The sequence below is a fragment of the Ixodes scapularis genome, unplaced genomic scaffold (assembly GCF_016920785.2).
Source record: "Ixodes scapularis isolate PalLabHiFi unplaced genomic scaffold, ASM1692078v2 PGA_scaffold10__122_contigs__length_95168666, whole genome shotgun sequence".
Taxonomy (NCBI): domain Eukaryota; kingdom Metazoa; phylum Arthropoda; class Arachnida; order Ixodida; family Ixodidae; genus Ixodes; species Ixodes scapularis.
The window spans coordinates 37,431,534-37,453,748 of NW_024609836.1; the positions used below are offsets into that span (position 1 = coordinate 37,431,534).

A 22,215-nucleotide genomic window follows, 5' to 3' on the forward strand; every position below is an offset into this window, starting at 1 on the left:
ATTGCGTAATGCTTAGATGAAAACCTAGCTAAGCTAGTGGAAATTGTTGCACTTGTTCATTTACAAGCTGAGTTTAATCTATTTATATTTATGAACTGTGAACTCAGAAGGTCTGATGTCTTGGGATGGCAAGTAATAGACATATTTGACATAAGATGAATCCTATAGAGATGGCAAACTATACACAATTGAGTAAATCTACAAATCTTGCTATATAAAATATTCTTTCTTTAATCGAGTTAAAAGAGACTGAATTGCGCATAATGAATGCAGGCTGTGAGGGCGTCTCTGCCTAACGTAGTATACTCTTGCATAACAGTAAGTTTAATTTTAAAACTTTTACTACAATGCAGATATACACATTCACAAAGTTCCCATTTATTTTCATATGCAGACCATCCCGCGTGCACCATCCCACTTTGAATGTATGCTGTTTTTCCAAGCAAGCGATGGCGATATTCATACCTTTCCAAGTGTTTATCGCAGCAGGTTACCCCATGGAGTGTGCATCTTACCTAGCACCAATGTAAAGCAGAGAAGCAACACCCGCAGAGCTCACTTTTGCTGGTATTGCTTCTCCACAGTGCACCGGTTCTCGGTGAGAAGCGCACTAAACGGGGCCGTATATTGGGAGAGTTTGGCCAGTGGGTGTGGTGACAAAGGTGCCAAGAGGAGAGAAGTGAAGGAAAGGGAGGAGAGCGCCATAGGAGTGAGATAGAAAGAAGGGAGCAAAGAGGAGACGACCGCTGTTTTGACGCAACACTCTCGGCGCAGAGCACTGTTGAGGCTGCGCGTCGCCTGGTACGAGCTTATTTCTTTTTTGCCTGAATATTATTTTGTGTTCACACGTGGAGAAACTTCATTAGTTAGCTCTTTAAGCCATTGAGGAATAACATATCATTTTCTTGCCAGAGCCTGCCAAATAGAAGTAAAGGATCAAAATTTGAATGTCGATCTCATGCATTCCGCCAGGCGAATGAATAAAAATGGGAACCCTCTCTGCTCAGCTGGGAGCAGCTGGGAGTTCACGCGCATGCGCTCATGCCCCTCGCTCTGCGCCGCGGACTGATTGGCTCACTTGGGAGAGGGACGTTACGGCGGCGAGATCATAGACTGGCCAAACCACTGATCTCTATGTCTATTTGCTGGATCGCATTTGACCAGCTCCTCCTATGGACCGGAATGCGGTCACTGGCGGCCATCTTTAGGTAGAGTTATATCATCTCTAGCCATCATTGTAATATGGCGGACAGCGCATGGCGGCCGGGTGCCATAAAATAGCCGTGGATCTAGTACACTGTACCATGGGAGATATTTCGTGCTTGATTCAAGTTGTTCGACGACGCAGACTCTTGAAACCCGGTGTGAACGGTAGCCTCATCTTTGAGGACCCGGAGAAAGTTCTACGAAAGCGCAGCACCGGGGGAAAGCAGCGCAGCTCGCATCGAAAGCGGACTCCGTAAAGGCGTCTGCTTTTGATGCTAATTTTGATGCGACTTTCGATGCAAGCTGTGCTGCTTTTCCCCCGGTGCTGCGATTTCGTGAAACTTTCACCGGGTCCTCAAAGATCGCGCTACCGCTCACGCTGGGTTTCAAAAACATGTTTCGTCAAACAATTTCAATCAAGCACGAAATATCATCCACCCTATTTTGACGGCAGCCTGCCACCACACCTGCCAAAACGCTGTCTGCCATGGATGGATTACAGTGGCTGCAGGAGCTGTACCTTGGCTAGAGGTAATATAACTCTACCTTAAGATGGCCGCCAGTGACCGCATTCGCAGAGCGGGCAAACGCGATCCAGCAATTGTCATTGAGATCAGTGGGCCAAACTCTCTCCATATACGGCTCTGACCCGCCGCAATCAACACTTCTAAAAACGAGAATAGTGCAGTTTTTCTCGAAGCGAATATTGAATAGTGTATTGTTCGAAACTACTATTCGAAATTTTGATTATTCGCACAACCCTACTAAATAGTTTTAGATGATGGAAGACCTCACATGGATGAAGGTCCTTTGAGATCTGCAACTTTCTTTGATTGATTGCAAATCAGTCTAATTGACTGGTCATGCGAGATGAATGCAAGGCTCTTTAATAATCATGAAGGAATGTAAATCAGTATTAATCTGCAATTATGAAACATGCGACAGTGAGAGATGGAACTTCAAGAGGCACCACGACTACTGACATGGGCCTAAAGCCATTTAGCTAGGACTGCATTTTCTCAGATAATGAATACACATTTTTTTGTAAAATGGATGCAGATGGGAGGTGTTTATTACATGGGGTAATATTTGGAGTGGATATTTTATAACCATGGAGATTGGATAGAAAATAGGTTGATAACTGAATCCTTGCATTTGAAGACTGAATTATAAAATGCACCAATTGGCACTTTTACCTTAGTGCCGCAACTCTGCTTCATTGAGTTTATCCCGAATGGGAACGCTCACTCCTGTCACTGATTGACATACCTTTTTCAGAAGGAACCGACATACCTTTTTCAGGCCCTGCACTGTTTAAGAAAGATGGTGAATATGTTCAGTAGAATTTTTGTGACATAAGGTGGGAAGTAGAGAATTTTCAAATTTATTTTGTTCAATTGAAGATGGCAATCTTGGTTTAGGTTGTATTTTTGTGAGGCAATTAATAGACCTGATGCAATTTTGGCGGCGAATATCGGCGCAGTGTCGAAAATGCCGGGAAGCAAACCTCAAAGAAGGGGGCCTCTTCATTTGCCTTTCGACCCAATACTTGATGAGAAGTTTCAAAATCGCGGTGACCATTGGTTTTAAAATGAAGAATTTCTGTAACGATGACATCGAACAAGGTCCGTTACCGATCGCACCATACAATCATTAAGCGTTAGTTGAATCTCTTACTTCCAAACTAACAAAAAGTATTTTGAAAGCAAAAAAAAGCTGAAAAGATGCGTTCTACAAATTTTGGAGTTCATTACCCAAACTTGTAGCTTCACGATTTCACCGTACAAGATGGAAGTGTTTGGCAGGGGTGCAGGGGTCAGAACTTATATAAGCCTGGGTATATCGAAAAAGATTTCTTATCAAGGAAGTACCCCGAAGGAGGATATTCTTTTAAGGGGGAACACTACTCCGGAAGGCTAACTTTTGAACCGTTTATCTTAGTTGCATGAAATTTGCAGGGTGTACTCATAGCACTTGACAAGGATGCCGTGGAAATTTTCAACCCTATAAATTTATCTCACGATGAGTTACATAAAAGTTCATAATAAAAAAGTGTATCTGCTGAGGAAAGCTATCGTTTAGAAAGGGTAATGAAAATGGCCAGTTTTTTTGCTGGAACATACAGCAAAATACTTGCTTCAGACAACTATGAAAAGAAATTTCAAAAATTATAAAATTTATTCACAAGAAAATATGGAAAAAAGTTTTTTTTTTTTTGGTGTACATTTGATTAAAAGAAATATAAACTTTTCGTAACAAAAAAGCAGAAAAATGCAGAAAGTAAGTTCACAGTCGTGTTCTCAAGAAAATTTCAATACAGAAAAACCAAAATATATCTGCACGCGTAATTTGATTATGAAATGATAGCTTCCCTGAACTGATACTTGACACTAAAAAGTGAAGCTGAGATAAATGCCCTTGAAGTTTCAAGATAACATTTTAAAAATTTCTTTTTGCGTCTTAAATGTCAGAAATTCTTTCCAGCAGTGTATGTGATGTCTTCCTCAAACTCCTTCTGAAATACTGATATTGATTTCAGTTATTTTCACTTGTGGATGACGAGTGGTACGCAATGCAGCACACCTCACCAACATACAAAGGATAATTATTTTTGACATCATTTGTCAGTGCACATTGACAAGACTTTGTGAGAGTGTTCCTTGTTATCCATACATGCCAAAACTCTGCAGTTTTGAATATGAATATTTTTGGAAAAAAAGTGCAATTCAAGGTAGTGTCCCCCTTAAGGGATCTGTGCAGATCAGTAAATTTGAGAATCCGAATGCGAGTGCAGCATCAGAGGAGCGCAGATTGACAAGAAACGCTTTGGGTATGTCGATGCATCACTGCTATCTAGATGCATCACATTCCGAGTGGCTTCCTATTGCGTCCCAAAACAAGGATGGCGCGCTGCCATCTTTTAGGCAGTTTGGGCAATGTTTCCAGTAGATGGCGCCGGAAATATACTAGATAAGGCCTATTGCCAGGTGGAAGTTCTTTAAGCTACTGCAACACCCATTCCTCGAAATATTCAAAATTATATTTTTGCAAAATATATGGGATTCAATGTTCGTACAACTGATGCACTTGGGGCACTAAAATGCTCTCTAAAATCCTCATTTATGGTCAGAACTCTATCTACGAGCTCTAAGCATCCTAAAAAAAAAAACCGAAATTACATTCATGCATGGACTATTTGCATATAAAAAAAATGATCAACAGTTGCAATACTTACCGTTGTCGCAGAACAGCAGATGGCGCGATGGAACCTCGCTGAATATGGTTGAACAACAGGCAGTGGTTGTCAGCCACTCGGGAGGTATGGGCTCCCGTGTAGACAAGCGGCCGTCCCGCTCGTCCACGCAGGAACCCATCGCACGTGAATGGCTGACAAGCGCCTTTCGTCGTTCGACCATATTCAGCAAGGTTCAGTAGCGCCGTCTGTCGTTCTGCGACAACGGTCGATGTCGCAATCTTTGATCGCTTTTCTAATATGCAGATCGGCCACGCATGATTGTAGTTTCGGGTTTTTTTAGGATGCTTAGAGCTCGTACATTGAGATATGACCGTAAAACGAGGATCTCAATAATAACTTTAGTGCCCCTTTAAAAGATAAAATTCTGCGAGGCTTTTTTAAGGAAACAGCAGACACTTGATTTTTTGTGTTAGATTTAGTCAAAGCTTTTTAGAATCCTGCTCGAAACAGACTTCAGTCAAGCAGCTTCTCATCAGATTGTTTCTGATTTATTATATTGTTTATGCCCCTTTAAACCGCCACAAAAATTGTTAAATGGACTTGATGAAGAGGGTTAATTAAGTCCGTGCCAGTACCACCTAAATGCAAAGCATTCTTTCGCTTTCATTCAAGAACTGTGCCAGTGAAAAGAATGGCATAAATGCTGGGGCTTTGAAGAAATGTGGTCAGTAGACTGCAGACTTTGTAGGACAACTGAAACGTTTATGCATGCCTTTGTATTCTGCATAGATGCAATCTTTTGTGGAATGTCTTCAAAAGAATGCTAAAAGAAATGTGTTGAACTCAAGGTAAAAAAAAAACTAGATAATTTGCATTTTTCCGACCACCTGAGTAGCGTTCTTGATACACTTGCAGCATTAGGGCTTTACAGTCTTTGGAAAACAAGGAAGGTTGGTGTCAAAGGAGAAGCTGCAAAGTTTTCTTGGGTGAATTCAAGAACATTGCAATCACAGTAAGGCAACGCATGCTTAGTATTTCTGAGGATGAAGAGTGGAAGGAAGTGGTAAGGAGTTTGTCACCCGACATCATACCGGTCAAGTTTTCTTGTAGAAAGTCCAAAATTAATTCTTTACTGTTTATTGTATAAAGAGTAGTAAGAGCGTTGTTGCCTTTGCCTTGCATCACACTCCATTTCTCATAATATGTTGCGTGATTTACTAACCCTGTATAATGGTGAATTTTGAATATGTGATGTCTAAATAGTAAACCAATATGTATATTGTCACGGCCCTGTGCGCAGCAGTACACATGTAAATAAATGCTGAGAAAAAAAAAAATATGTGGTTTAGGTTTTGGTGATGCCTCCGCTTCTCACGCAGCAGACCCAGGTTTGAATCCCGCGGGTGGCAGGCAATCTTTTACAAGGATTTGGAAACAGCAACGACGGACACCCTACCACGCCAACTACAACATCTACAATGGACTTCATTTCCAGGGTTGGGAAGAGCCCATAACAGCTACCGCTGTAAAACGTTCTTCCAGGTAGTATAAAGGAAAAACACGCTTTTCGCAAAAACACTTGGGGAAAATATTTAACACTGGAGAGAATTAGGTATCTGATTTAAGCTCTAATTTCAAACACTTTTTGTTCATGTTCCACCCGTTGAAAAGCATGGCAATAGAGCCGAAGCACCTGAATTCACTACGCCACCGTCATCTTCCGCATGACAAACTTTGCATGCTGTGGCCACTGTCACCATGGTTACAAAGTGTCTACTGGGTATAAATAGATAAATAGTATGGTATTAATAGATGTCCATGCGAACAGAATGTCTCATGCCAGCAACGGCTGACGCTATTTTCCAACTATTGTGTGCTGACTGACGACGAAGACAGAACAACATTTTGTTCCTGCCAGTGTGCATCGACCACTCACATGGATATTTCTACTCGCACGGCACAGGGACATTTCTAGAGCATAGCTCTCATGCAATTGCTTACTAAAGAACCAAGAGTTGTTACGCACCAACCCAGACGCAAGGTAAACATAGGTGAACCTGAAGTGTACATAGTTTTCACAGATGACGCTGCGGGGGGTTATGGGATATGTTGCCGCCATCACCGCGTACTGACATAGTTTCGGTTCCAGACTGCCGCCTGCAATGCTGGCTGCTGCAGCATCATTTTCGGCACACATTTTTTTGCGTTTTTGTGTTATCTGCAGCAATGTTCAGTTGCCGCAGCAGAAGCAGGTCCTTTGCAAAGGAGAGCAACACAGTGCCAAATATAAGGCTGCATTGTTTGCCGAAAGTGAAAAACTGACAGTTTAAGTGCACAAAACTGCTGTCGGAGTAACACCGGGGCTCATGCTCGCATACACCAATAGGATTTGGAGAACCTCAACAAGGACGAATCTGTTCTTGTTGCTTCCTTACCGAAAAGGAATACATGTGTCATCCTTAATGGCTGAACCGCATGTAAGCGATTTAGTGAGCGACGAGATAAGCGGCGGAGCTTTCTCAATGTCGCTCGTCGCGTAGCTCAGTTTTTGGGATTTCTCGAATATGTCGCTCATCGCCTTGGTTGCTTGCTTCTTACTTTCATGCGGTTTATACTTAATACGTGGATTGCTGAAACCTTACGTTCGTACGGTGTGCTTTGCCACAGCAGTCTGGGCAGCTTTACAGTGTCTGGTGGTGTCACGCTGGAGAAACTGACAAATGTTCTACTAGATTATGGACAGCCGCTACTACTCCCCTTTTATTACTTTTAATTTATTTACAATATACAGCAGGCTCAAGCAGGATGGGACAATATATAAGTGAACTGTAGACAATTCACAACCATTGACGTTCATAGTGCAAGGCAATAAACCACAATATAAAATAGCACATTGACAGAAGTGATCAACAAATAGCTGGCACCATAACCACTGCGGAACAATAAGAATAAAATATAACACCACAGGGTGATTCGTGGCAATTTTTAAAGAACTAACGAAAACCAAAGAATTATAGTATGCTATAAACTTTGACTTGTAAGGATTTGTGCGAGCGCAACAGATATATAAATGTAAAGAACAGGCATCGGCAAATTGTTTAACTGTAGTGCATTCAACAACCTCACCTGGTAAAATGTTCCAGTCATCTTTTTGAGGAAAAAGTTGGACTACGATCGAAAGGTTCGGATGTGGCATGAATTGTTTGTTCTTGTGGAATGCTGAACGGAGGGAGCAAGTACGTGGAAGCCCAGTTGAAAATTCCCATTAGATTCCAATTGGAATTTCCAATTGGTACCAGCTAGGTTTTGGGACAACCAATTGGTCACTGCAATGGGAACCAATTGGAATCCATTAAGATTCCAACTGGAAAAGTTTTTCCAATTGGTGAGACCCATTGGCCAGTGTGCTTCCAATTGGAACCCACTAAAACCGATTGGTTCCAAAAACCGATTGGTTCCAATCAAAACCAGTTAGAATTCTAATTGGATCTAATGGGAATTTTCAGCTGGGAGGCTTGATACCAGACTGCCTGTTCACAATACAACACAAAAGCTTTAATCTAGATAGCTTACGTCGGGAACACGACTTAATATTTGACAACATTCGAGAAATATAACCTGTCCTTTTGGATCTGCCGTATACAAAACGTAAACTCTGGTTTTGAATACATTCAATTTTAGAAGAGTTGATTTTGGTTCCCGGATCCCATACTGCAGTGGCGTATTCTAACACTGGTCTAATTAGAGTTTTGTTTGCAGTCAACCTTGTTGATGCTGGTGCCAGTTTAAAGAACAACTCCGTTTAATAATCGTTTTTGAAAAATCTATGCCGTCCTCTTCAGTATCACCTAGGCAGACCACACATAAAATATTACGACCTAAAGCTGTCTAAAATTTTTTTAAACGGTCTGGCAAACTTCAACGCGCCAGGTTGCAGAAATGGGCTGACTCTAGCAGGCGAATGGAGGTGGAAACAACAATGCAGTCAAGGCTACAATTTTGGCGTAGCCCACATAGAGCAAGACGTCACCATTGCCCCATTTTGTTTGTTTTTACTTCTCCGGGCAAGTGTAACAGGTTACGTCAGCAACGTTTCCTCTCGGGGCTCAGTCGTCCGGCTGTCCCGCCGTTACCGTCGTTTCACTGTTTGTGATAATTGTCTTGGAGTTTCATTCATACTACATGCACAGACTGATGCCGCAGTTGTGCAGATGTCGTTGAATGTCGTAGACACCAAAACATGGTGACGTGTGCGGTGCAGACAACACTTGGCCTGGCACACGCCCGCCCCAACGGTGGCCTGCCGGCCCGCCCGTTGTTGCGTAGAGGATCACGTGACATCTCGTACCACGCGTGATAGCCATGTTTCTGGCGGGCCGAGGCCAATGTTGCCAGACGGAGCCGAGGTTCCGGTTTCGATTTCTGCTCGTGTTTAAAGTAAGATTTAACAACATATATCCCATTTTTTGCGAAGCAAGTGACGTAGTGTCTTTTATTAGTGCTTTTTAATGTGAAGTCGCTCATTATCCTGAAATTTCCAGAATTGAGCGCAGTTGCCCTTTAAGTTTTCTTTTTATAAAACAAAGCTTTGGAAAGGCAAATGAACATATATTATCTATGTGCATACTCCAGCTAAAGCTAGGTGTGAGCATTACACCCATGTGTATACGTTACATGGTAAACTCTGGAAACTAGAGAGCTCTTAAAACACATAATCATAAGTTAGGTCACTTTTCTTCTTAGTGAAGATAATACAGGCAGTTTTTTGAAAATTAAGTTTCATTTTCCACTTTTCATACCAACCAGACACTACAAAAAGAGCTTTATTAAGCATAGCTTGATCCTTGATCCTTCCAGTTTAGGACTCCATAAACAACATCCACATAGAAAGAATGGGTACCGTCAATTTCAACATATTGCTTTCTTTGCTTAAGTAAGACATTATCCAGTGTGTTAAATTATGAACTCCATCTGGCTTTTAACTTCAGAAGTGATGCATCATGGGGCAGGGCCGTACCTAGGAAAAAATTTCGGGGGGGGTTTTCGGGGACAACGGCGGCCATTTTGAAAGTGTCTATTGTCTTATTTTCGCCTATGAATCATGTGCATCGGTGGCATATAATGGAGAGTTATAGCGAACCGGAGAACCGGTCCCGGTTTGGTACCCGGTAGCCGACCGGCGCCACTGCGCGTGCGCAGAGGTGGAGATTAAAATCGGCTGGCTGCCAGTGCACCGACCAGGGCCGTACCCAGAAAAAAATTTCGGGGGGGGGGGTCAGAACCCCCTAACCCCCCCCCCCCCTGGTTACGGCCCTGTCATGGGGTACGGTATCAAAGGTCTTTGAAAAATCGATAAAGACCGCATCGGCTTGCTCTTTGTTGATAATAACGCCGGTCAAATCGTGCACAGTTGAAGTAAGCTGGGTGACTGTAGAGCGATCACATCAGAAAGCATGCTGAAAGTCGCTAAAAAATTGATTGCTTTCGAGGTAATTGCTGATGTGCTTGTTCCCTATGTGCTCGAGGAGCTTGGAACATATGCATGTTAAGGATATCGGTCGGTAGTTCGAAACGCAGAGCTTATCATCAGCCTTATGAACTGGTGCCAGATTGAAATCTGTAGTATTGCAGTGGGTTTTTCTTTTTCAAATTGCAACAAAATTCATTCAGCTTTCGGGTTTATTACGGTTGATCGAACATCGTTCCATCGAAATATGTTTTGGAGAACAGGCACATTTTACCGAAGCACGGTTTCGAGAAAGCAGAGCCTCAATTTAGAGAAACTCCGTTTATCTTAAAAGAGGATGCTGTTTAAAAAAGGCTTTCCTACTTCACTGAAACATCACTGGGGCCCATCACTGGGTTCACGCCACTTCACGGCGGTAGTTTGTGGCGGCTCATTACAAAAATTTCACCACTCTAAACTAGGAATTTATAAAGGGATTAGCAAAGATACTTTGTACAGACACTGATCGATATTTCGGACATGACGGGTGCATTATAAATTGAGGGTACGTAATACGCAAGTTGCTGTGTTTGCACCCCTAGTAAATACGGACTGGAAATATTGGTTGAACTCGATACATACATTCTCTTTAACAATGTTTTTTTTTTTTTGTTTTTTTTTTTGCCACTGCAAGGGAGAGAGACAAGTAATGCCACAATTTTTGTGAATTCCTCGTAAAGGTTTCTAGAAGAAGGCTGATCGACCGTCTGCTATTTTCTTTCTGTAAAGCTTGAAGTGCACTGCTCAAGGCGAACTTCTTACTAACCATTATCAAACAACTAAAGCAAGAAAAGAGGGGGGGGGGGGGGGGGGTTACCGTTAAAGGCCGACATACACTTTGCGCTTTCCACTTGCGCCCTCCTCCCCCTTTCATATGCCCTCTCCACTGTTTACCTTGCCCCAACCTGGCTCCCTTCGCATCTTAGGGAAGAGAAGCGCTAAGAGGATTATCTTCCTTGCAGCTCGAGGTCGCTGCTTTGAAGCGTTCTTCCGCAGAACGAGCGCTCGCGCTAGAAATGCATGTCTCAAAATCAGGGGCGCGGGCTAGCTCGCGCTTGTAGCAAAGCGAAACCCAACGAAGTTGAAACCATGGTGTTGGCCTTCAGCTGTATAACATACCAAGGCGCCTAAAACACGCCTTTCAAGGCAGAGCTAACCATTTTAATTGTTAACTTAAAAAAAAAAAAAAAGTTTTCTTTGAGGACGTTTTAGTGGCTCTAGGGCGGCCGAGAACGTGTATTTCGAGTTGGAATCCACCCAAACAAGACAATCCAATCCATTGCGTTGGGCTTTGTTTTTGTTGTGGTTAGAACCTCCTTGTTAGCAGGCGATTTTTGCGTGGTTGATCCAGGTTGCTTTGTTGACTGCGTCAGCTGCGTCTTCTGTGCTCGTGGTGCTTGCATGAACGTGTTTACATGAATGGGCGAAAAGAGCAGGTTGTTGCCGCGTGTCCACACCATCCTCCCGCAGGTGAGAGCAGTGAAAATGCGCCCATCTCTTCCTCGCGCGCGCTTGGCGCATATCATCTCACGAGTTGTACCATGTGTATTAATTACTCGTATGAGTATTTCTCCGGCGTATTCGACAGTAGCACCCCTCGCCGACCGGTAGCGTCTGTCAGAATGATGCAACGACAATCTGCGGCGTCTACAGCGTATTTCCGCAAAAAAAAAAATGTAGTGTCTTTCACCACTAATCCCTCCGTGCAATGCAGTTTGCCTGACATGTCGCGCTATCTAGAGGTTAGCTTTTGCAACGATGGCCAGTCCGTCGAGGTTCCGCCATTTGCAAAGCTGTAAACCTGCGTTCTAGCGGTTCTAGCTACAGTCGTATGTAGTTTTCAGGTAGTGCTTCATGGCAACGGTGAAAAAGAAGCCTTCCGGCAAAGACCGCAATGTCCGCCCGAAGAAAAGAAAGACGCACCGGTACTGCTGCGTCATTGACTGCCATAACAACGAGGGCACCCCGAACGTGAGCCTGTACCGGTTTCCTTCCCAACCTTGGGACAGGGAACGGCGGCAGAGGTGGATTGCGGCTGTGGGGCGCGTAAAGTAAGTACGTTCGCGCACGGAATCGTTGAGGAAAGCCAAGGAATAGAACGCGTGATTCTCAAACGTTCTATTTCTACGCTTGAAATCGGTCGCATTTGTGAACGGTTGTGTGGCTGCATCTTCCTTTGCCAGTTGCTACTCATTTATGGATGATGGAAAGCTGCCGATTGTTAATCGACTCAATGCATTATTTTTTTTTTATTTGACATACTTTTTAGGTATTGTGTCTCTTTGCAACGTCCCAAGTTCACAGCCAATCTGTTCTAAACAATTTAATTCTATTTTGTTGTAAGAGTAAAGAAAGCTATACGCACTATGTCGTGCATCTCAACCGGAAATGGCTATGGACCTTTTCATCCTCCTCCGCATGGGCGCTGCCATCTTGGAATCACGTGACGCGGCAGCCATTAGGTTGCTTCAACTTGCTCCTCCGCTCTCCCCTCCGCACCTTGGCGGATGCGTTGTATCCGTGTTTTTCGTTGCTTTTCACCGCGCTTTCTGGCCTTGCTTCGGAGACTAGTCCGATATGTCTACTCGGCGACTAAAGCATCACGAGAATTTAAAGGTTCTTATGTTAACTGTGGTTTGTTTAGCAATAGTAACGGAACATTCCCAGTAAGAAGCGCGTATATTTATATCGCGCATTTAGGATCGGAAGGCATCAAGAATAGTCAGCGCAAGGAGACTATCGTTATTTCCTGAAAGTATCGTTCTTTGTATTCATAACATATCGAAAACAGTTGCTTTTGATTATGTAAGGAAACTCGCGGAGGAGATGGACAACGAACGTTTAACTTGTATTTTATCTGACGCTAGAAGTAATGGTACGTCAACATCAGGCGAATTGTTTGTTCATAATATCACACCTACATGTTGATGAGGTTCTTAATCTTTTTTTGCGACATGAATATTCGGTTGGTCGGTTTACTTATGAAGTTTAAGAAATTGTATACCATGCTCGCTTCCATTTCGACAGTCATTTAAGTGATTTATTGATTATATTTAGATTACCAGTGTCATCCACTCAATTTATTTTAACACAAAGGTTGGGACTTCCCGCGTAAGAAACTGCCACAGACACTTAACGGTAGCGAGATTTAGAATAGCGTGCACAAAGAAATAACGCCGTTTCTATTTGCAAATCCAAAACGCGGTTTGGGTTCGGCGCATGCTCAATAACGACGACGCTTTTTTTTTTTTTTGCGTACGCGGTTTTAGTTTTTGTGCGTATTTAAAATTTGCAATATTTTACGCAAAAAAAAGAGCCGTTTGCATAACAATTTTTTTAGTCCAGGATTGTCGATGGTGCATAGAGGTTTACTCTTGGTGGGTGGCAACGCCTAAATTTAGAGAGCGAATCTGTTCAAAAAAATTAATATTTGTTCACACAGGTTCGTAAAGTGGTGCCTAGCGCTAGAATTCAGCCAAACTATCCGAGGCATTTCTCTTCCTGAGCCCTTTAATTTTATTTGGCCACTTTAACGGAAGACAGATGCCAGATTTAATTTGATGGGCCTGTCACTTATATCTTGAGTAAGCAAATGTTCATATAAAAATAATTTATTTTCTAGGGCCAATATCGCGAAATGCTGCTTATGAGTACTTTAGCAGGGTTGACAATTTAAGAAACTTCTTACTCAGCATGTCAAAGCATGCTCGAGTACTGAATTAAAAAAAAAAATAGGCCGAGACGACACTACTCTTTTATACCATTTATATGTGTCATTACACGAAAGGTTTTATTCTGCGAAGTTCACTAAAGGTTGGGTGCCCACGAAACCGAACAGTGAGTAGTAAACTCGCGCGTTCATCTGTTCTGGCCGATTCAGCACATTGCTGATGAAGCTGTCGATATGCTTATTTATATTCACATGTTAGTCTCTTCATTATTGTTTTTCTGGAAACTGGTGTCATCGGGTACGGCTGTATACGATGGTAATTTCCCCTGTACACCAGTCAGGCGTTTTGCAACCGACCATAATCAGCTACATCAAAGGAGTGGGTAAACAAAAAGCCCACAATTTAGGCTAAGATACATCTCGTAGTCCTCAAGGTGACTCAATACCATTGTTTCATTTGTTGTGTTCTACAATGAAATTAATCGAATCACAATATTAAGAAAAAACAATGTAAAACAGCAACACAGCCGCGTTCACGTTCAAACCGAAACCAACCAAAGTGAAGCAACCTGATGGCGCCGAGTTTGTCAGCGCCCTCTACCCACCGGTGAGGCAACTAATAAAATGAAAAGGTCTGTACGCACGACGCGAAACTTGTTGGGTCTCGTATAAAACGTTTGGTCAAAACTAGTTTCTGAAGCAGTGGCGTAGCGTAGTGGAAAGGTGTCTGCTTTATATGCAGTGGACTCAGGTTCAATCCGCAGTGGGGGTTTACTTTTTTTTTTTGTGCAATATTTGGCGATATTTATCTTTCTTTTTTACAATTATCACTGAAAAAAAAAAAAAAAAAAAAAAAAAGAAACATGTTGTTGACGAAACTTTGCTGAAGTAAATGGTATGGGGCTCCCTTTCCGGAGGTGCAATGGGGGACAGCGGGGCTTGTGTTGCTGGCTGGATGCCACAAAGCGGCGTACACGGGGGGGGGGGGGGGGGGGCGGCGGCACAAGTGGGTTAATAGGTTTGTAATTAGCAGCCGCAGACTGTCACTGTGAAGCGGCGTGAACGCAGGCGGAGGGGTGGGTTAAAGCGCTCCCCAGTGATACACGTGCCGTCCGAAAAGGGTGACCCAAATGGCACGAGCTCTCCGCATCATTCGTACAGCCGTTTCCGGTTGATATGCATGACGTAGTGCGTATAGCTTTACTCTTGTTGTAAAAATGCTTCAAGAAATGTAAATTGTGTTAAGAGTGATCAGGTACTTCTTTTTTTTATTTTTGCACAGAAAAAGGTTACAAATAGAGCTCTGTACCTTATTGGAGTCTCTGCCAATGTTAGCCTGCCATTTAGCAAATACCATAAATATTTATCTCAATTACTTTTGCAGTCCAGATGGCTCCCCATGGGCGCCCAACGACGGTTCAAGGATCTGCTCGGCCCACTTCGTCAACAACGAAAAAAGCAATATTGCGATCCATCCAGCGTACTGCCCCACGCTTTTTCCACGAGTGTATAAGAAAAATTCCACGATTCCACAGGACCAAGTATCAAGGTTTGACAGGTAGTGTCTCAGAGCAGCTTCAGTTTCTTATCTCAGTGTGCATTGAACTTAGCCTTTTTGTGTGCGTCATCAGTTGAAGGAGTTTTGTCAGCGGTTACCACCTGCAACGACAATTCCCAGTGGTCCAATTACCAACAGTGGGAGCAATCGCATTCAGTAGCATAACTTCATTAGTTTTAATATGTTGCTGGGTTATGTGATCGCACATTCCTTGATCCCAACTTTTATATGCACGGAATGTACTAGAGGTTCACTAGGTGAGTTTTGTTTCTCACAGCAGTCATTTCTTTTTTACAGGTGGCACCGCAGACGGGCCAGAAGAGGTGGCTCAACAATGGGTAAATGGCAGCGGTTAAGGAGCATCTGCTTTTCCGATGGTTTTCCCTGTAATTGTGGAATGCTTGTGCATGCCGCTTGTTCGTCGTCGCTCACAAACTAGTCGACGGCGGCAGCTTTTACTGTCGCTGAGGGAGCCGTAGTGACAGTAAACGTGCCGTCAATAATTTCCCATGACAGGATTTAGGTGCATAAAAGAAGTTAGTCATACTTCGTCTTGAGGTAATCAATCATCAACAATCACGTGTTGCCAGCTGCTTCTATTTTCGCACTCACCTGGATCGTGATATTGTACACGTGTCTCCCTTGTTGGGAGTGACACTTTGCCGAAACGTCCACCCCGTACGTTTTGCTTGTTGCATGTACATGTATTCTTTTCAAAAGCCTTTGTCTTTTTCTCTAAGCTGGCTCTCAAAAGCAAGAGTGAATCCCGTTAAGCGGTTTAAAAGCGCAAAAGTAGCACAATCGGAGGCATTCCGTCCAATGTGCACCGCTACCACCGCTGCTCCGCGAAAACTACCAGGTGTTTCGTATCTTTGCCGACAGAGGGCACTTGCTCTCGCTCGACTCTGGCGTCCTCTAATCGTCTGCTCTGAGCGAAAACTATGCATCGCTGAACGCTCAGTGTCTGCTCAAACGTAGCCAGTGACATGGCTGGGGGAGGGTGCTTATGGGGATTCAGCTAGGCCGTCGGATTCGGAGGGTGTTTTCTGGGGTGTATTTTTTGCCTGGAGTTTATTGCAGTTATTTTTGTCTGATTCCCAATTGTCCAAAATTCAAAGCTTAATTTTGCGGTGTCTCTCATTTAAAATAAGTAATAACTAAATAATATCCAGGTATAAACTTGTGCTAGATAAAAAAAACAAAGTAAAATGCGCTTGTTTCAATTAATATTTCTTCAGCTGGATTTGGCATTGGTTCCACTGTTGTTGACAACACTAATTTGCCCGAAGGCAGTTGCTGGGAAGCTCGTATTTGTCCCAACCTATTCCATCAACCAACCTGCAGCTGCGCAAGGTGGAGTGGTGAAGGATGTAATACAGAAGGTTCAACTGCCTCTCTTCCTCATTGTATGCAATCTTTATGGTCCATAGCTTTCACTGTTACAATAACACCACCTCTCCTTCCTCTAGAGCACAAATAGTGTGGCGCAATCTGGAAACCAATACAGTGGCTTTTGTCGTAACCCGAAAGTATAATGACCTATTGTTCTGGATGAACCTTGACGAGATAAACGGTGAGACCCCCTTTGACAACGGTCCGTGCGCTGTGCGCTCATCAAATTTAATTGTAAAATATTGTCTTTCTTCTTTTTTGAAAGGGGGGGCCCTTTAAAATTTGGTGTTGGTTGGGTAAACTTGAATTAACCAAGGCAGGTATTTTTCCGAGTTTTTCGGATTTATCAGAAAACACGGAACCCTACCATAATCCACGCATCCACTTTGACCCTCCCCCCTCTTCTCCACACCCCTAGTCATAGACATTGCAGCCACTTCAATGCCCTCTCACCCCCCCCCCCTCCCCCCCCCCCCCAAAAAAAAAAAAAAGAAAATCATGGATACACCACTGAATGTAGCGCTAGCAGTTCAAACCAGATTCCAAAGTTTCAGGACCAGCCGCGTTATCTTATTCAGGAGTTACAGCTTATTTTTCTAGCCTTATTTTCATCATTCTTGTCCAGCTCGCTTGCACCTTTGCATTTAATTGCATTATAATCTCAAGTTCTAGCAGATTTTTTCTCAAACTTTCAATGTGAAGACGGGGTCCAGTCCTGGTAGTTGACGCCATTCATACCCGTATATTCGAGGACTTCGTCGACCACCATTTTTTATTTGAAAAGTTAAGAAAATCTTTAATAAGATTGCAGTTGGTTCGGAAACTTTGGTATCAGGTTCGGACCACTAGCACAACGTTGGGGCAGAGACTTAGCGTTGGTCGATGCGTAGAGTTTTCTTTCGAGACACCCTCTAGAACTGCGGTACATGCCACTTCACTCTTCCAATTTCCAAGAGAGTAGACGGCTGCGAAGTACCACATGGGTTAGCCTGCCAAATTGAGGCCCCAAGCGACGCCGACTGGCAGGAAAGTGCCGTGCAATCTAGCTTCTAACTAGCCTTTGGAAACCACATCGTGGTATCGATGAAGATTGCAAGGTACATTCTCCGCACAGTATTTACGAACATACTGGAAGGCGGCACCGACGCGGCATCTCTTAATGGACGCGGGGTCATGTTTGTACTTGATCTAGACCCTCGTTTTGAAGCTGCTGAGTCACCATGTAGGATTTGACCAGTTCCAGTGTTGAAGCTCTGTAAAAAGAAGTCTTTGCATTGCAGCATTGAGCAGATGGAGTGTGATTAAAAGGATGCTATTTTTAATATACTTGGAAAGATGATTGCACGCTGCAATCATCTTTCCAACACAGTAACTCGGAAATCGTCAAACATAGAGTTGGGGCCGAAAGCTTGCGGAGCACGGTGATTGTGCTTGGGCGGCGGAAGTGCTGCGTCATCGTCTCTAGAGTCCGATTGGTGCGTAACAGCAGCCCCAACTTTGTGTTTGACAAGTCTATGGAGCCAAAGCAGGAGGAAGGCAATGAGAAACTGCTGTTGGTAGAGCATCTAGTAGGTTGTTAACCTTTTCACTGGCTATACAGGGAGTTACGGAGAAAAGAGAACCGTGTTTTTCGGCCCGTGTAAATAAATTGTGTATCGCTGAAAGCTCAAACTTCGTGGGAATGTGATATTAACCTGTATCGGGGGATAATTGAAGACAAAATTCCTTTATGAACCGACGTTTACCTAAGCCTAATATCTTTGAAACAAAAACTAACATTCCGGATGCTTGAGGAATTTTTATCGGTAAAAAACACCTGTCAGCAAGAAAGACTATAGTTTTTTTTTCTTGCTGACAAGTTTTTTTTGCGCTGAGTAGATGCTACGGGCGCCCACAATGTCATTTCTTGTAACAATATTAGGCTTGGTTGAATTTCGGCTCGTAAGAAGATTTTGGTTTCCTAAATTACCTTTTGATCCAGGTAACATTATATTCTCGAACTTTCACATTCTATCCCAACCGCTAGCGTCACATTCTCACAGAATTTAAGATTTCTGCAATGCATAGTTTCTTCAACCGAGCCGAGAAACACAGTTCTCTTTTCTTGCCTTGCCTTTATCTGTAGCATTGTTCACATACCCGTTGCCTGTCTCTTTGGTTAGTGAAATTACTGTGAATCGAATGACTCCAATATTCGAGATGACTGCTTCCACTTGCCTTTCTGAGATCTGTATCCGGGAGCGGCAACCCTGCGGTCGTCGGCTTGTGTGTAGTGCTTGATAATAGCCCCCACCAGCATCCCTTCTTTCTACGACCTATGACTGTCAAATCATACGAAGCATGTCTTTTGACATTTAGCCTAACTGGGTTTTCTTCCTTCTGGTGGGTGTATGTTTTAAAGCCTATTGCATAGTGTATTTTACCAAGCAGACAGAAATCATGCAGCTCTTGCCAAACTGCCGGAGGAGGCGCCCGCTACTTCGAGGAATGAAAGGGGACACCTGGACGACGGCGGCGGAATGCGCGCTTCCAGCTTGCACCTGGAGGGACAGTGGAACGGCGCTTTTGCGGTTAAGCGAGGTAAGCCGACCCGACATTCTCATCTCAACCAAAACAATCGGTGTAATTCCTTCGGACATTTGTCATTGGCATGATGAGAAGTGGGGAAAATAGGACGTTGCTGCGCATCAAAAAGCACTGAACAGATTGAACAAAACATAGAAAATAGAAGCTCTATGCTTGGCTGCATGTGTCCACCCCTTAGCTGATAGTGGGGCGAAAGGTATATGCTTATTAAACCTGTCCTATGTCTTATCTTTCGACCCGTGATCACACTCTCGTCTATGCCGACACATACAGAAAACGGTGAGGTGATGAAAACGAGGCACCCGATAAAACAGCGTAAACGACTTTATTTTCGAGGGCTGAGCAGGTTGCGAATTTTGTGAATTATGGGCTTTAGCAGGCACAAAAGTTTGCGATTGCAAGTGGTATGCAATGTATTCATTGCCGTAGAGTAAACAATTTGTGTGCTCTATTTTTTTGCAATATTTCTCAAGTCCAAAAATGAGGCCCTTGCAAAAATTAAGTCATTTGCAGTAAGCATATGACTCCATGCCTGTTCCCTAGTGTAGAGCATTGAGAACAGGTGCAGATTTCCTTTGCATCCCGCCCGACAGAACAAGACGAAGGATCTGCCATTTCGATTTCTGAGGCCTGGCATTCTGGAGACACCGATTACCTGTCCTTTCCCCACGGGCACCTGTTTGCAAGCCAAACCACGTCCGTTCTTGTGAAGAAAAGTAAGCTCTTTTTGCACTGCCGGTCTAGCTGTTCTACAGGTTGCACTGACAACCTATGGTAGTTTGTAGGACCATGGTGCATTTAAGTGCTGCTGTCCGCCGTTCAGATTGTTTTCCGGTTGCTATTTCTCACCCCCTTTTACGCACGGCCCGTGTGATGACGAATTTCCTTAGCTGTCTCGTTATACAAATAGTTTTTTCTTCTTCAAAAGGTGCATGCTTTTATTTAAAAGCTGTAGGGAAGTGTTACGTTTTCAGTGGTGACTGAGGCTCTCTTTCCGACCTCACTCTCAGCAGCATTCATATGCTGTCTTCCTTACCAGAGCCAGAGGATGTACCGCCTGCTTCAGCGGGTGAAAGCGTCCACTTTGATGGTTACGGGATTATGTCCGAACGTCCACTGCAACTGGAGGGACACAGGGACGCAGGCGCTGTTGCAATCAAGGAAGGTAAGCTATAAAGTCCTGTCTCCTCAGCTAAAACACTACTATGTATGCTAATATTCAAAAATGATGTAAACGTTTTAACCAGGGTATCGAACTGGAGAAAAACCCCTTTATATTTGTCTGCAAACAGGAATTGAACTGAAACATTCCAATTTGTTTTTGCGAAATAGAAGTAATTTTCTGCGATTTTCGGTTCAAGCTGAAAAATTGGGCTTGTGAAAGCTACATCAGGCATGTGTATATATATCTTTTTTTAATTTTTGTGTTTTCACGTAACATTTTTAAGCCCTGAAGACATCAGCCGAATGATTATGAATTTGAGGTGTGCTTGAGGGCTTTCACATATGCTTGAGCATGTGAAAGCAAGCTTCCTCTGGTCGTGACAAGCATTTATCTGCCTACTCACATTTAGACCCATTGCAATGTTAATTGTCACCTGCTTTTAAAATAGGTGTGGATGTTTCATCCAAAATTTAAAGCTAGCATTTATCAGATAGATTGTAGTTAAAAGTCATGCTTACAGGCGAGGCAGCAACATTATCCTGAACTTTATGCTTTGGCATAAGTTACCGTTGAGATTCCTGCGACCCTTGTCATCAATAAAATTTATTTCATTGGCTCAAAATAGCTCGAAATTCGAAATTGATAGACTCTTTCTAGCTTCTCCCATTTAGTACCAAAGATTTTGGTAAGAATATTGTTTCTTTTTTACTTTCTCAAGTCCTTTTATTAATAGACAAATTCAAACTGGTATTAGCATCTATTGTTTTACGCCGAAGCTAAACCGGACCGAAACCATTTCCCTTGAATTGTAACGAAAATTAGAACAAAAAACACTCTAATTTGAAACTCCGTTTCTAACGCGGAATGTGTTATAGAGCTCACTCCTAGCATTTATTTTTAATGCACTTCTTGTAACAGAAAAGCATCACAAAGAGAAGTACACAACACAATTTGCGTACGTCTTCGTCACAGTAGCGTGCGAAAGGCATGCTCTCACAGCCACAGGCGGTGATGATCGTCAAAACTTTCTACTCCACCGTTGCATCGACGGGTGCGGTGCAGTGTATACAATCCCAAGCATGCATGAAGACAGCGGCTGCACGGCGTGGCTGCTAGCGAAAACGTTTTGCGTCTTACATTGCGCGTGGCAGTCGACAGACAGCGGGCACTGCACTGGTCGTTTCTAGTCGACGTCTACTTACCCGATCATTGCGCTACAGAAAATGTTCGGGGCCTCGGTCGGTGCTAACTTCTTTTACATTGGTGTTGGAAACTCCACACCTTTCGCCAAAACACGCCGGAAGGCACGGACTGCACGCTGGACGTCGGACGTTTCAAATACACTTCTGCCCTTTTCACACTGTCGGTCATTATAGTAGCAGTTGAAAGCGACCGTGTCACCGTTGCCCTCGTGCTTGCAGTGGTCTTGGGGTAGGACTTCACTCTGCTTGGAGAGGCCTGGCGTAGCAAATGAGACGAGGCAGACGGGGATCGTCGATGAGTGTAACAATTCCTCATTTCCATTTGGGTCCTCCACTGGGACAGAGCCGAATGAGTCTGCCTTTTTTTGGACCGGCGAGGGCTCGTGCACTGGGGCCCCTGACGGAGCGTCGTCGTCGCTAATACACCCGAGTGGACTATGGATGGGCGCCCGGCGGAGCACAACTGAAGGCGAGTTTGTGCCTTTTTATTGCCTTGGGGAGAATAAAGGGCAAGTTTGTGATGGCCCTGGGCAAAAGATGATATTACTGAAAGAACAATTATGCTCGCTGGTGGGCAAACGAGGTGCACTCTCTTTGTTTCGAGCGCTTCCGGTCGTCGACGGTCATAGTAGTGTAAAGGTATTTCGGAGAGTTCTCGGAGCAAAAATGGATGTGTCGAAGTGAGTGGATGACAACCTCGGCGGGTATGGTTCAGGATGGATGCCCGGCCTGTC

General features: G+C 43.6%; 1 protein-coding gene across 1 annotated transcript; it reads left to right on the plus strand.

Annotated features, from left to right (window-relative positions):
• The first annotated feature begins 11,233 nt into the window (after positions 1 to 11,233).
• Positions 11,234 to 22,165, plus strand: LOC8042656. Its single transcript, XM_040210114.3, has 8 exons — positions 11,234 to 11,378; positions 11,753 to 11,959; positions 14,963 to 15,136; positions 15,434 to 15,474; positions 18,974 to 19,108; positions 19,708 to 19,830; positions 20,154 to 20,279; positions 21,825 to 22,165. The coding sequence occupies exons 2-8, from the start codon at positions 11,763 to 11,765 to the stop codon at positions 22,163 to 22,165; spliced, it is 1,137 nt and encodes a 378-aa protein (XP_040066048.1). The 5' UTR covers positions 11,234 to 11,378; positions 11,753 to 11,762.
• Positions 22,166 to 22,215: the final 50 nt, after the last annotated feature.